General features: G+C 42.9%; 1 protein-coding gene across 2 annotated transcripts in view; it reads left to right on the forward strand.

The window, feature by feature from the left end:
* The first annotated feature begins 539 nt into the window (after nt 1-539).
* The window catches only part of F13A1 (coagulation factor XIII A chain), a 59,474-nt gene continuing 45,799 nt past the window's right edge, over nt 540-14,214 (forward strand). For both annotated transcript variants that reach the window (XM_008492578.2, XM_030446340.1), the window contains exons 1-3: nt 540-619; nt 1,492-1,643; nt 7,391-7,579. In XM_008492578.2, coding sequence (XP_008490800.1) covers nt 1,493-1,643; nt 7,391-7,579 — 340 coding nt within the window. In that variant the 5' untranslated portion in view covers nt 540-619; nt 1,492. The remainder of the gene's footprint in view (nt 620-1,491; nt 1,644-7,390; nt 7,580-14,214) is intronic.

Raw genomic sequence — 14,214 nt, forward strand, 5'->3', positions numbered from 1 at the left:
GTTTGGTGCAAAATACCTTAACTCTCTTGAACTGCACTGGATGTCAAGAAAAAGGTCCTCTCTGATGGGCCACCAGTGGGCTCTGCATGTCTTTCACAATCCTCTGAAAAGACTGCCATGAAGCACCAGGCAGTGGTGGCAGAACCATGGCTGTATGCTCTGAAAACCAGCACCTGCAGTTGCATTGCATGAGACAAAGACACCATTAAAGACTGACAACATGATGTGCAGGGCTTATTGGTCTGTGTCCCTCAGAAAATCCCCTCCAGTCTCCCACTTTATATGGCCCTGTGCCATTAGCAACTCTAAGGACTGAAACTTGAGTGCCCAAGCTTTTCCCTTAGCCCAAATGCTCTGAAATGCTCATGTGAGTTGGTTTGGGGTGAGAAGGGCAGAGGGGAAGGAAGGGAGTAAATAAAGACATGCCAGCTGGGGTGGCAGATCCTCAGAGGTGGTGTGGGGAGGGCTTGGCAGCCCTTTCAGCACTGTCCTATTGCAATAGGAGGGAGGAGGATATACAGAGGTTACTTAAAAGCCCCCAACTTTTTCCAGGCTTCTGTTGCACTTCAGAAATTCTGCAAGGGAGAAGGAAAAAAAAAAAAGGCTATCTAAAAAGAAGGTACCCTTGCTAACTAAAAAACTTCCTTTAAGAGCTTACTGCTATTAAATAATTGCTACATTTTGAATTGCTGTTTTCAGGATCTTTGGGAAGAAGTTGTGTTCTCAGCTATGAATATTTTCTTAGAAATTTAGCATGACTTTTTCATTGCTTCATGCTTACACTGGAACAGATGTGAAAGCAGTTTTGACTAGCTCAGAGAGAAGTCTCTGATCAGCCTACATCTGAGATTTCCCTTAAGGTCATTAGTGGGAAAGAAATAAGTGGATAAGTGCTTTTTTTTTTTTTTTTCTCTCTCTATGCCACCTTATTTTTAAATTTTTTTTTCCTCTCTCTCTTTCTACAAAGTGAATTTTCTGCATGCAGGACTTGGCCCTTTATATATTTTAGCGTGCAGTGCTTGGGATTATTGCAGTATAACTTAGAATGAAATTTTTATTAGGGAAGGTAGTGTGTTATGCACCTCCTGGAAATACAATTTGTTGTTTTGGATTCCGTGATACTGGTGTGGAGGGTGGGAGAGAGAATGATTTTCTGTCTCTTTAACCTGAAACTCCCTGATGTTTTAATTCCCTAATTCTCCAAGGCAAATACTTCTGTGTTAGACTTCCTTCTCCTGCCCCTCATCTTCTCTTATTCATGTGTTTTGACAAACACAAAATGCCTTCCACTCCTCAGAGAGCTGTACTCCATTATTAGAGTGATGTTTTCTGCCTCTCAGTTTTATTTATGTGAGTCTAAAAGCGTGTAACTCTCTAGCACCTCACACTGGGTTTTGGTTTATCTCATTTTACATGTGGCATGCTGGCTAATGTTTGCTTTGCCCTTGAACTCTTTCTTTCTTTCATGGTATTACAACATTTTTAATACAGGATGTCTGTAACAACGAACACCAACGAAGAGAAGAAGAAACCTCCTCTGAATGGGAGAAGAGCCCTCCCATCAGACAATTCCAATGATGAAGAAAATGAGGTCCCTGAGATGGAGGCTTTTGGATTGATACCCAGAGGATTTAATCCAAAAGGTACAGAATACAATTAAGACATTAGTCTATTTTTACATCTTCTGTACTCACCTCTGCCCAGGTCTGTGAATTAAAACCAAACCACTTTTTTTTCCTTATGTATTTTGATCTCAGATAACTTTTCTTGCTGCTCATTAAAAACTTGCTAAAAAACGTGCATAGAAATGTTACTGCTGGATATTAGTATGGAAGATAGGAGTGGAGAAGCTGAATTACCAGTTTCCAGCTTGAATTGTAGGAGTGGTTTTAAAAAAAGGCAAGAATGAGATTTTCCCTGTTTGATCACAATCACAAAGTCACTTTAGTACCTGCTGGCTTCAGGCATGGCTGTGGCAGCATCAGGGTGAAGGGGGCAGGAGCAGCTGCCCCTCTTCATGGACCTGCTGGTTTGTATGGCCTTAATCTGACTGTGAAACTATGTCAAAATGATGCCTGGCAGGGAAAAATTTTGTGTAGATGTTCAGCTCACTCTTAAAAAGGAATGTGAAACTGAAAGGAATCCCCATATTTTTGATTATTCTCCTGTGAAGTGTTTCAACTCTTTGGCTGGGGAGATCAAACAGTATTATAGCAGGGGATGAGCAAATCAAACCACATTCTCCATGCCAAGTCTTTGGAGTGAGCCAGAAAAAATTAGGTGAGATTTGGTTTAAAAGAAATCAGGATTGGCTCCTGAATGAGTCACCAAACAAATGACATTATTTTTTTTGCCAGTTTGAAGTGAACAGCAGAGCTCATCGAATGTGGCAACTTGGGGCAGCCAGATGTAATAATACTTAATGCTTGCATGGGACTTTTATTCTGGGGTTGAAAGAGTGCTTAATATATTTGAACAAGCATTCATTACTGCATTTTATGCGTTGGGAATCAGGCAAAGAGATTTTAAATGACAAATTCAATTTTTTATTGCAAAGCATTTTTTCTGTAACCCTAATCATGTGCCTTAGCCACACATTCATTCCTTCCCTCCCCCACCCTCCCCTACCCCCATTGTAATACAGATGCATTTATTTTAAAATAATTTCTTTTAAGAAATGCCTGAGCAAACCAACTGGCATATTAAGACTGTAGAAACTTTGCTTGAAGCTTTTAAAAAAACCCTCTAGGTTTGGGGCAGGTATGTGTGTTTAAATCGTCAAGTGTAATGCAATACAGGTCCCGACTAGATGTCCTTTCAAACCCAATGTGCACACAAAAGCTGGAGATGCGTAAGGGTGTGGGATCCTTGAGAAGGAATGCAGCCTGTAGCTAAAGCCCACCAGTGCCAGAAGGAAGATTCCTGTTGCTTTTTAATGTGTTTCACATCAGTCTCTGAATGAAATGCAGTGCTGGTGGGCGAGAGCCTCTTGCTTTTCAGAAATGCAATGGAAGCTTACGAATGTCAGGCTAAGTAAGTTGAGGCCTGAACATTTGATCAAGGTGATGATGCTGGTGAGAAAACCAGCCCTTGTCCAAAGCAAGCGTTTGTGTGGCCATGGGATGAATCTGGCTCTAGGACTTGTATGACAGAGAAACGAAACTGTGCATAACAGCAAAACTTCTGTACAGCTGGATCAGCTCTGTTCAGTTCATCTCTGCAATGCTTGTAGCAACAACACGCAAGGGGTGACCTGAAGGGAAGGGACTGCAGCAGTGTTTCAGTGCACATCAGCTGTGACCTGATCCTGTGGTACCAGCTGATGTAAGCCTGGTGTCTGGACACACTGTTTGGGGCTAGGATGCTTAAGTCAGCTGTCAGACCGTGTTAAAGGTTATAGCCCAAAGGAGCTCAGACCGGGACTTAAGCTCAGGATTAGGGGATAAAGTGAGAGTCTGCTGGCAAGAACAGGAGTGGCAAAGCATGACAGGGCCCTGGTGCCATGAGTACATCTCTTCAGAGGACTCCTTATGCCACCTATTTCCCTTCTCCTGCACACCTCTACACGTCTGTGTTGTCCAAATTTCTTCGTAGTGGTTATCTCATTTCATTTACATAAAACACTGGAAAAAAACAAGCCCAAACATGCAAATACTTTCATCTCTCCTGTTACAACTGAGGGGTTTTCTAGACTTTAGTGTAGGACTGGACACCTGGTATAAACATCTTAAATGCCAGTGTCTTTACCTGTGGCAGATCACAGTCAACACAGAGCCATTCTGTGAGGGGAAGGGAGGGCACAGGCTGTCCAGAGAGGCAGTCAGTGGCAGTTCTAAGCTGATCTGTAAACTTCTTTCAGCTCTATTGGCCACAGCAACTGGCCGTAGTAAGAGGTTAGCTCCTTGGCTCACATCATTTATATGCCTAAATTTAACTGAATCCTGCCCTTGATCCATGCAGTGTAGGTGTCCACAGCTGAGCCAGTCACCTTCATTTCACTTGACAGCCAACAGAGAGAAACAGACATTTTTAGGGTGTGATTAAATTTGACCTATTTTAGCTACTACTCTAGGATGAGGTAAAATCCTTTGCTTGACTGGTCTCTGCTGACACCCACTTCTTGTCTGCTAAATCACAGCCGTAGGGAGCTGCTGGGGATGGCTGCCCTCCCATCCTGGTCAGTGGGCTCCCTGCTGCAGGAGGAGATGTTTAGTGAGGGGGATGCACAGCTCTCTTGTGCTTCTTCAGCAAGAAGCTCGTGTCTCCGTGAACACGGCTGTGTCCTCCTCCTGGCTCTTCTTAGTCAGCTCATCTCACCACCATGTGTTAGGAGTGGGCTTGGTGCTTGGAGCTGCTGGGTGGGAGGACACAGCCCTGCAGCCCCACTGTCTGCAAGCTCCCCATGCACCCTCCTTCCCAAAGTTCCCTCGTCAGGGAATCGTGTTTCCCTTGGTAGCAGATGGGCACCTCCTTTGGAAACTCACACTGTACCATTTGTAACCCAGCGCCCTTTTTTTTTTTGGTCCTGCAAGAAAACCTGATTGATATTCTGGCTATTAGAAAAGCAGCTCAGGCTTCAACTCATTTATTTCCATACAAGCTTAACGTTGCAAAAGCTTTAAGAAAGCATCAGGCTGCTGCTTCTCATGCAGCAAACCTGCTTGCAGTAAACAGCAGAGTAGGATATGGGCAAATTGCCAAATGGACCTGACTGAAAGGAGCCCTGGATGGCTGCTTGGCCTTCACCAACAGATAAGCAGCGATGTGTGCAGCAGCACGTCAGGACCCTTCCTTTTGATTGTAACCTGGTGGTGGTGTTAGTGCACCCCATTAGTTTTTACTAATGGGGTTTTTGTCCTCTGTTTTTACTATTACTGTAATCAGTAGAGGCTCAGGTGAGCACAGGTTACCTTCACCTGGCAAACTCAATATATATTTTAAGAGTGAGTGTGAAATGTGTTTTCTGCAGTTGTGTATGGCTGCGTTTTGACAGGAACCATTTAAAGTTCTGAGATGAGATGAAGTAAATGATGAACCAGATGCTTAGCTTTGCAGTCCCTTGAAGGGAGGAAAGGGGCACTACTGCCTTTTATTTTGGAGCAAGAGATGAAAACATGACAAACCCTGAACTCCATTTTTATGCTGCTTTTGAAGGATCCAGAAGCTGATCAAGATGGATGCTGATCAAGAAGCCTGGATCCAGTTTGGATCGAGAAGCTGATCGAAACTTACTGATAACATCACCCCTCATATAGCCCCAAGATATTCAGCTTTTATTTGCAGGACTTTCAGATTGGGAGGGCTTAGGAGAGATAATGGAAGAGGCTCTCCCCTGCCCCTGCTTTAACATCTTCCATGAGATTCCTGCCTTGTGTAATTTAGTTGAGAGTTTTGTCAGAATTATGATGAGTGTGCATTGGTAATTTTTGCAGGGAGGGAGGCAGAGACACACTTCACAGGGGGACAATGAGAATGATTTCTGAGTAAAACTCAGAAACTCATTTGATACTTCACACAAAAATCACTTTAGCCAGCACTAGAGCCAGTGGGGTTCTTACAGAATTTACTGCTCCAGAAGCTCGGTGAATTGAGTGGCCAATAGCAATAATATTGCCATAGGACTCTAAGCTTGCTTCAGTATTGACCAGGGTGTTCCAGCCTTTCCACAGATTAGCAGTAGGTGGATTTTTTTGCATTCAGTTGTCCAGGGCTTCTCTATGAAAGGATCCTGATCTTGCAGAGTCTCCAGACAGTTTCCTTTCCTTCTGCTTCCCGCAGAGCAGGACAAGGCAGCTGATGGTGACGATGAATGAGCATCACCAGCTCCTGTTGCTTTTGTTAGCTGTCACCCAGGGCCCAGGCTGGGTGAAGGACTGTACTGGACTCCAGGGGACTTGCTGCCTGTGGGGCTCTGCTAATTGTTGAACACATTCTTGCAGAAGGGCAGGGCTGGCACACGTGCTGCTCTAGTCTGGAGGCCACATAGCCAACAGGGAGCTGATCTGCTGCTTGTCCAGAGCCTACCATTGATGCATTGATGCAGTGCCTCCCTGCCTTCCAGGAAAAGCAGTGTGCAAAGCTATTGCCTGAGATTCTGTGAAATGGGCTGCATTCAGCCCTCAGTGTCTTGAATTCTCTGAGCACATCATTTCTGCTCACAGTGTACTCAGCAGCAGGCCAAATTAGCCACCATCATGAGTACACACAGCTCCACCAGCTGCTGTAAATGTGCATCTCTTTTTGCCAGGCATGAGATTGGCTCCATCACAGTCAGTTTAAAAGGCAGAAATTAGCTAGTTTCTAACTGTAAGCACCAGGAAGGATAAGTTCAGAGCTGCAAATCAGGCTTTACTCTTCTGTCTTTCTGATGGTGTTAAGGAGTAATGGTCCTCTTGGAGGAGGTTTGGTGGTTGTCTCCCTAGGTATGTAGGCAAAAGAATGATGTCCAGCTTGTTTTCATGTGGTTGCCCATTGTGTGAGAAGATTCCAATTATGAAGATTCCTGGTATGGTATAGTTACGTAGCTTGTGGTCACAAGTGCCTTTGGCTATTCCAGTACCACTCCACACTGGTCATTAGCTGAGCAGACCAAATTCTAGCACTGGTAGGCTATAACCTTTTAGACATTCTTAATTTGAAGAGAGTGAAGATTTGCCTGTAAATGTTATAGATACCTACTGCTGTTTGCCTGTGACTCTGTGCTGTAGTTATACACTGTAATGTTATATTTAGTTTTCATAAGAAGACACTAATAGCAGTGGAGGTGTACTGAGAAGCTGAGTCTAGACAAATACAGTACACCAAAACCTTATTTAATACTGATGATCCAAGCTCTCAGCTGAATGCAAGGTGATTATCTGCCTCTCAGGCTCTTTAGCACTTGATACTAGTAACTTTTTGCAAACACAGGTCTATTTAAGTGTCACAAGCCCACTGCAAATCTACATTTTACAAATGGAGGGCTGCAAGAAAGGAGATAGGAAGCCACAGGTGTCAAAGCCCCACTGATTGCACGGGGCAACTTGTGACAGCAAGGCCTAGACAAGCATAAAACCAATGCCCAAGGAAAGATGGAGCCCAGTTCTCCTTGGGGACATTCAGCTTTCCACTTGTAGCAGCCTGCCCTTTCTGAAATTGCTTTCAGTTTTTGCTAGAAGCCTTGCAGCCTCTGTGAAAATGGGAGGTAGACAGAGAAGTGTCAGTCCTTAAGTCTCTGCTCAGCTGGGAGGGGGTAGGATCCAGCAGATCCAGCACACTCCATTGCACTTGTGCTCCTTGACGTGGCAAAGCTGCGGAAGGGTAGAAGAGGGCCTTTAATGATGTTGGTAACAATACTGACATTCCAACATGCTGACTCCTTCTCTCTCTGTTAATTTCTGTGTCTCTTCAGATTACCTGCGTGTCGTGGACATTCATTTGTTCAAGGAGCCTCAGGAGGTTAACAAGCAGCAACACCACACTGACAAGTACTACAGCCCCAAGCTGATAGTGCGTCGGGGACAGGCTTTCCAAATCCAGATTGACTTCAACCGGCCCTACAACCCTGAGACAGATCGGTTCTGGCTGGAGTATTTGATAGGTAAGTGCCTGACAAAGGCTGTGTCACATCAGCAAAGTAAGGTTGAAGAGTACCCTGTAAACAGGAGCACAGCAGTACTTAATGGCTGGGTCTTTTCCTGTTGTGATTGATAAACCATAAAACCAGAGTTAACCATAAGCAAAAAAGTATTTTTCTAAACAGGGGCTGAGTCCTTACTCGAGAAAGTTAGCTGGATTGCTTGTGAGAGAAAAAGCAGTATTTGGGGCTTTCTGTTTGGCAAGAAGCTGTACTTGCTGAGCTTTCAAAGCTACCTCTGGTTAATGCTGAATGGCAGTGCTGAAATGATGGTGGAACAAGCAACACTTTTTACTAGCATTGAGGAGGTGTGAGAAGGAGGAGTCTGTAGGTTAAGGTGGGAGAGATGACTGTGCATGGGGTAACAAAATGTTGAGTATTCAAGGGGGAAAATGGCACAAAAATATACAGAGTGGAAGAATAGGAGGCCTTGCAACACTGCAGCCAGCATTTACAGCCAACCTGGTAAGAAGGGAAAAGTTTCAGAGACTGCAGCTTTGGACCAGAAACTTAGAGCAGGAAGGTATTTTTCCTCTACTGAGAGATCTTCATCAGAGACCCAGGTCCTAATGTACCTGTTGACTTACTGAAGTACAAGGACTAGAGAAGGGCATGATCTTCCTAGAGAAAGGGAAAAGCAAAGGACAGAATGGAGCTTCCTGCTGTGCTCCAAAGATGATGAGCTCCCACTGAACACTGCTCCCTACATCACAGCTCTGGGAAAGTCCAGCTTCATCTAGTGTGACCTGGGAGTTTCGATGTTAAAATGGCAATGTTCCCCTTTTAAAACTCTTTAAATTAGGTTTGAATTGATGTTTTAATTTACTTCCTCGAGACAAACAGTTCCGAATTTTGTAACTGATTTTTTTTCCATCTTTGAATTATGATGATGTGGCCATTTATTAGATTTGTTGCCTTTTAAAGCTAGATGGGCATTTATCTCTTAAACATACGTGCAATGAAAATGTTACTATCTGCACTTTTTTTTTTGTGGGTCTCTTCTTGCTAGTTTAAATTAGGGTTGGGAGGCATGTTATGACAGTTCAGTGAATGATTGGCTGAACAGCCACAAGTGCCTTTAAAAATTTAATATGCATAAATATCATTAGATCTTTTGGGATTTAATTAAATTCAAGTTTGTTCCCTTAATCTTTATATTTTTAAAACAAACATCTGCAGCAAGAAGAAGTGGAAAATGGAACATTTGTTTATTATTACATTGTGTGAAGTTTCCATTTGTTTTAATCAGCTGTTCGACACTGGAAGAAAAAATTTAACACTTCTTTTGTCATTGTACAGTCCACTTATGAGAACATATTCAGTTATTTTCCTGTTGCTCTTTTCTAACATATCTGTCCATGGTTTGTACCTGGAATCACTAAGTATAGAAAAAACTTTTGTCCTGTGACACGATAGCAATGGGGTTAAATGCAGCCTAAGCCAGGGGAAACTTTGCAACAAACTGAGCTCTGAATGATGATTTTGGAGTCATCCCTGAGTCTGTGGTTTACTTTCCTTTCCCATTCTTCATTGTCACTGTCCTGTCTGTGAAATGGGAATGGTCATGCTGATGTCCCATGGGTGGTGGCAGGCAAGCAGCTGGAGGAAAGTGCTGCATCTACAGGGTAGTAAGCGATGCTATTGCTCTCTCGCTTTTTACACGGCTGCTTCTGTGAACACTGCTGCCCTCTTGCTACAAGCAATTTAGTGCACAGAGATTCAACTGGGAGATGTTCAAGCTCCTCTTCCAGGAAATGGTTAATACTCAGCACTCCATAAATGTTTTTCTTTATGTACGTGTTGTGAAAACACAGTACATTTGTTCTCAGAGACTAGCAGCAGGAAGCAAACCAAAAGCAGTCCACAAAGGACAAGGGAATTGTCCAGAATTTATCTACTTCACTATTGCTACTTTCTCTTTTAGTGCCATCTCCAATGTTTAATGCCCTGAAGGGGGAGAAAGAGATTTCTTAAACTTAGGAAAGGGCACCTAGCGCTCCAGGTTTCCATGCCCTGCTCTCAAACCTTTTCTCGGGGTTAGATGTGATTATTTGCATCCAGGCTTCTCCTGTTCTTCTGCCTGAAGAGTGGGCATTCAGCCCTCCTGCTGCCAGCTGCCCAAAAACCAGAGCCCGGTTCAAAAGCTGTTGCTGCCTCTGTGAGCAGAGGAGGGAGGAAGGCACCTCCAGGTGGCAGCTTAGCTCTGTGCTGTCTTAAAATGGGACGACCTCTCTTCAGCATTTTTTGTCTTCCTCCGTTGACTTTTCTCCCTTTAAACCAAGCTCTGACTTCAAGATCACCAAAGGTATTGGGGGAGGGGAGGGAAACTCACCCTTTGATACTTCCAAGAAGGAGCTACACCCAGGGACTGGCTGAAGCAACAGCCAGAGACAGCTCAAGCTCAGAGGAGATTTTTTTGCACTGAAACAAGGAATATACATCCTAGGAAAGTGCTGAGCTTGAGAGATTAAAGTGATGGACAGAAAGAAATACCAGGAGGTTGTTGTAAAAGGACATTACCAAGGACCTCTCTGCTTGCCTCAGAAGTAGGTTTAGGATGGTGCAGGAGAATTGTGGAATAACCTGGGTTGGAGGGGCCTCACATCCAAACCCTTGCTCAAAGAATGTTGAGATTGTTCAGGTTGCTTAGAACCTTGCCCTCCAGACAGGTTTGAAAGTGGGAAGGGTAAGCCAAGCAATGTGGATCAGGCTGTCCATGGGATGTAGGGGTTTTTGTATGTTTCAAGGGGCTATTCTCATAAGGTACAAAGATAATTTTGGTAGGGATGGCTGGGCTTGGGTCCCAGGGAATTCAGCTGGAGCTTGGAAAATGCAACATCTCTTTTTACAGGGCTGTGCCTACAGTGAGGGGTGTTTGTACAACAGCACTGAACAAAGCTATTCAGACATTATTTCCCAGCACTGGAAATTTCCCAGCATTGATGTTAATCCATCACAGAGTTTTTATCTATTAAAGACTAATTTTACTCCTGAAAAATGTGACAGTGGTAATGACTTGATCTTGTGTGTGTGCAGATCCATTCTATTTCCTTTATTCCCTAAAATTTAGTTTTATTTCTTTTGTTCCTATTTTTACTTCTTTTGCATCATTTAAAAGATGATTAATGAAGCAAGTAAAGCAAGCAGAGACTGATTAATCCTTCTGATTGATAATGAGTCAAGGGTACTTGGGGTTGATACTTCTTGCATCATGTGAAACTGTGTCTGAAACACGCACAGTACAATCTTATGCAACAATTTTTTTTTTAATCCACAGTCCATTTAAAGACCATTCACAAGGAATCTAGAGCTCATGGGCTAAACAAGTGCCTATAAATATGTAAATATATAAATTGCCCCAATCTCTTGAAAGTCACTTTTAGTGATATTCTTCTGAGATGGTTCCTCTAGCCATAACAGTTCTTTGTGACTAAAATCCTCTTTGCTTTAACAGACTGTTTTCCATAAAATCCTCTTTGGTGAAACTGGCTGAAGTGCTAACAAGTGAATTGTTGTAATTCGGTTTCACTTCATTAAATTAGGAGCATACTTCTCTGACAAAGTATGAAAAACAATGAATGTGCAAAAAAATCCACATGGAAAAATACCCACTGTTAAAGAGCAATGGGATGTTATTCCAGTTCTTGTGCTGGATTACAGCCTTGCCTCAGCACCTGTGGTTTGGGAGCTTCTCCATCACCACATATTCGCTTGTAGCCCACTTCCTGGCTTTAATGAGAGAAAAGGTGAGCATCACCCCTTGAGAAATATTTGTTTTATTGGCCTGGGATTGAGATGAAAGAGCCACAAGAGAAGTGAAGATGTTGTGCTTGCATCCCCTTCCCCCATAGTAGATATAATTTCAGCACCATTGAGCCCAGAGGAGCCAATGACTCCTGCACACATCTTGATATATCCTGACCACTGCCTTCATGGTACTGGGGATTTTTTTGCTTCTCTTGGTTTTCCGTAATGTGGTACACAGCTCCTGCACTGGGGACAGCCAGTTTGGCAGGAGTGCTGCGACGTTTCCACAGTCTCTGATGCACTGATTTCTCTGAAAAGCAGATGTGTGATTAGGTGGGTTTATACAGCCTTCAGTCTTGCTTGTAGTAGTAGTTTCCTTGGTTGTAAATCCTTGAGTAGTTGATAAGTGTATATGGTGCATCCTTTTCCTAATGATGTATTTCCCTACACCCTCATAAACTGTGTATTTGTGTTTTCCTCAAATGATAAATCCATATAAATTGGTCAAGCCCTAAATATTATTGTCAACATTTTATTCATTGGCATATTTCTGGAATGATCATAAATCCCAGTCCTCCAAGCTATTATCACATTTCCAAACATGTGCATGTGGGGACACCCACACACTCACCCATGTTCACCCTTCAGGCTTCTGTAAATCATTGGTTTGAGGCTTGAAACAAGAGCAGACACTCACTACTTTTTCTGTGGTCTTTCCAGGCCTGCTCCAGAGGAACAGTTATAAACATATGAAAGTATCTAAGAACAAAACCATGTTGGGGCTGATCCCATAGGGCTTACTTAGGTGAAACCAAATTCTCACCTGTAGTCAGAGGGATTTCTGAGTAATAAATTAATAGGTGTCTAATGCAGGACCTCCTCAAAGAGTGAGTGGAGCTCTTCATACTGCCCAACAGCATCCACAGCCTTTCTTGAATGTGATAGCAATGTTGGGACATGAGTTATTCCAGGAGGGTTGAGGTTTTGTTCCATTTGTCAAGCAGTAAATCTGTCTTAGTAGGAAGTACTAATAAGTCATCTGTCACTTGTCTTCAGCAGTTCTGGGGCAGGGTAGGTGGTAGCTAATGGGGTGGCTGGGACATGAGCTGTCTCTGAGAACCCTGTATGGGATGTCAGGCTTAGTTCTACCTCTTGGAAGAAGTTGCTGATTAGAAGTTTGATCCTGATTTTCTTAGAAGCCTTCTTGGGGTTATACAAGAGCAACCAACTCTGGTATTGGGGAAAACTGTTAGTGCTGGTACATAACTGAGCACTGAGAGTTTATGAAATCACTATATACCTGTTTAACAAAGAACTGTGAAATTGAACAAATAATACAGAAACACCTGATGATCTGAACATGGAGTCCCATTTTGGGAGAGAAACAGTGGAAGACATTTCCTAGAAACTGAGTCCAAACAGAGCAGAGACCTGTTTGCCAGCTCTTAGCAAAGAACAACAAAATTCGCTTTCTAAATGCAGATGCTGGAGTATTTTTTTCCCCTCTGGAATCCCTCTGGAATTCCTTGCCAGTTTCTGGAGTAGCAGAGAAGAGGGATTCCCTTGATGTGCTCCATTAATGAAATACTTCATACAAAAGAATATTCATCTTCAGTGTGCTCTCCTTTTGCACTCCTGCAGCATCAAGTGGCACATAATATTTAACTATATTTTTAATGGTTTTAATAGCTAAGGTGTGTGACTCCAGTGTGTGTTTTACAGCTGTAAAGTACTAGAAACTTTCACCCCTGGGACAGACTAGACACATTAAGGATTCCTACCTAGAGCCATAAGCAAAAATTATTTCAAGATCTTTGGATTTCCTACCTTTCTAAGATTGTATGTAGCACTTCTGAAGGCAATGAGGTTTGAGATAAAAGGAATTCAGATGTAATGTTAAAGCAGTGGCTCAAAGACACTCCTGTATTTTACAAAAATTTTATTCTCCTTGCTTTCTTGCTTCTTTTGATTGTTTGGTATTTTATTAGAGAATATCTCTCAATTTTATTTTTCTTTCTTTTTCTTTTTGTCTTCTTTTTTCCTTCTTTCCTTCTTCTCCTCCTTCTTTCTCAGCTTCTCTTCTTTATTTACTTTTCCCTCCTCTTTTTCCCTTTTTACTTTTCTGACATTTGTTGTAGTTATTCATAGTGATTAAGAAGGCATCGTCCCTGTATGCTCACAGTCATTCTTAGGCTGCTTGCTATAATAAGGCTTACTTCTGCTACACAGCTGCTATACTTGTAGCTTCCAGCTCAAAGGTATTTATCAATCTGTCACAATTATTCCACTTCCAGACTTGGCATTGAAATAGATTATTTACCCTTTGTATGAAAGACTGTACCTAGGTAAAAGAAATGAGCCTAATAGAAAGATTAACATTAATCTCTGTGTTTCTCCCTCTCCAAAGGGAGACAGATTCCTCAGCTCCTTTCAAACCAGTCCTCTAAGGGGAGTTCCTAGAAAGGCTATGGAGAAATAACTTTGTTCATATCCCTCTCTAAAAGGAAGGGTATGTCCTCTAAAGATCACTGGATCATTGATCTCTGTGATATAGACCAACTTTTCCCTTCTCTCCACTGAAAGTAAAACATGTACACGCTTGGGTAAGGTCTATCTGAGAGGATCCATCTGTCCTCCCACTGGTTTTGCTGCCAGCACATTGCAGGTTCAGTGGTGGCATTTAAGAGCAATGTGTGTATCCACTGAGGGTCAAGGGAAAAACTAAATTAGAAGGAGATAGGGACTTCCAGGGACTGAGCTGAGGAGGAATGTGCTCTGAGCAAGCCTTGGTTTCTGTTAGTCACTTGGAAGGAAGCACAGCAGACGGGGATAGCTGGAGGAGGAGGAGGGCT

The sequence above is a fragment of the Calypte anna genome, chromosome 2 (genome assembly GCF_003957555.1).
Source record: "Calypte anna isolate BGI_N300 chromosome 2, bCalAnn1_v1.p, whole genome shotgun sequence".
Lineage (NCBI taxonomy): Eukaryota > Metazoa > Chordata > Aves > Apodiformes > Trochilidae > Calypte > Calypte anna.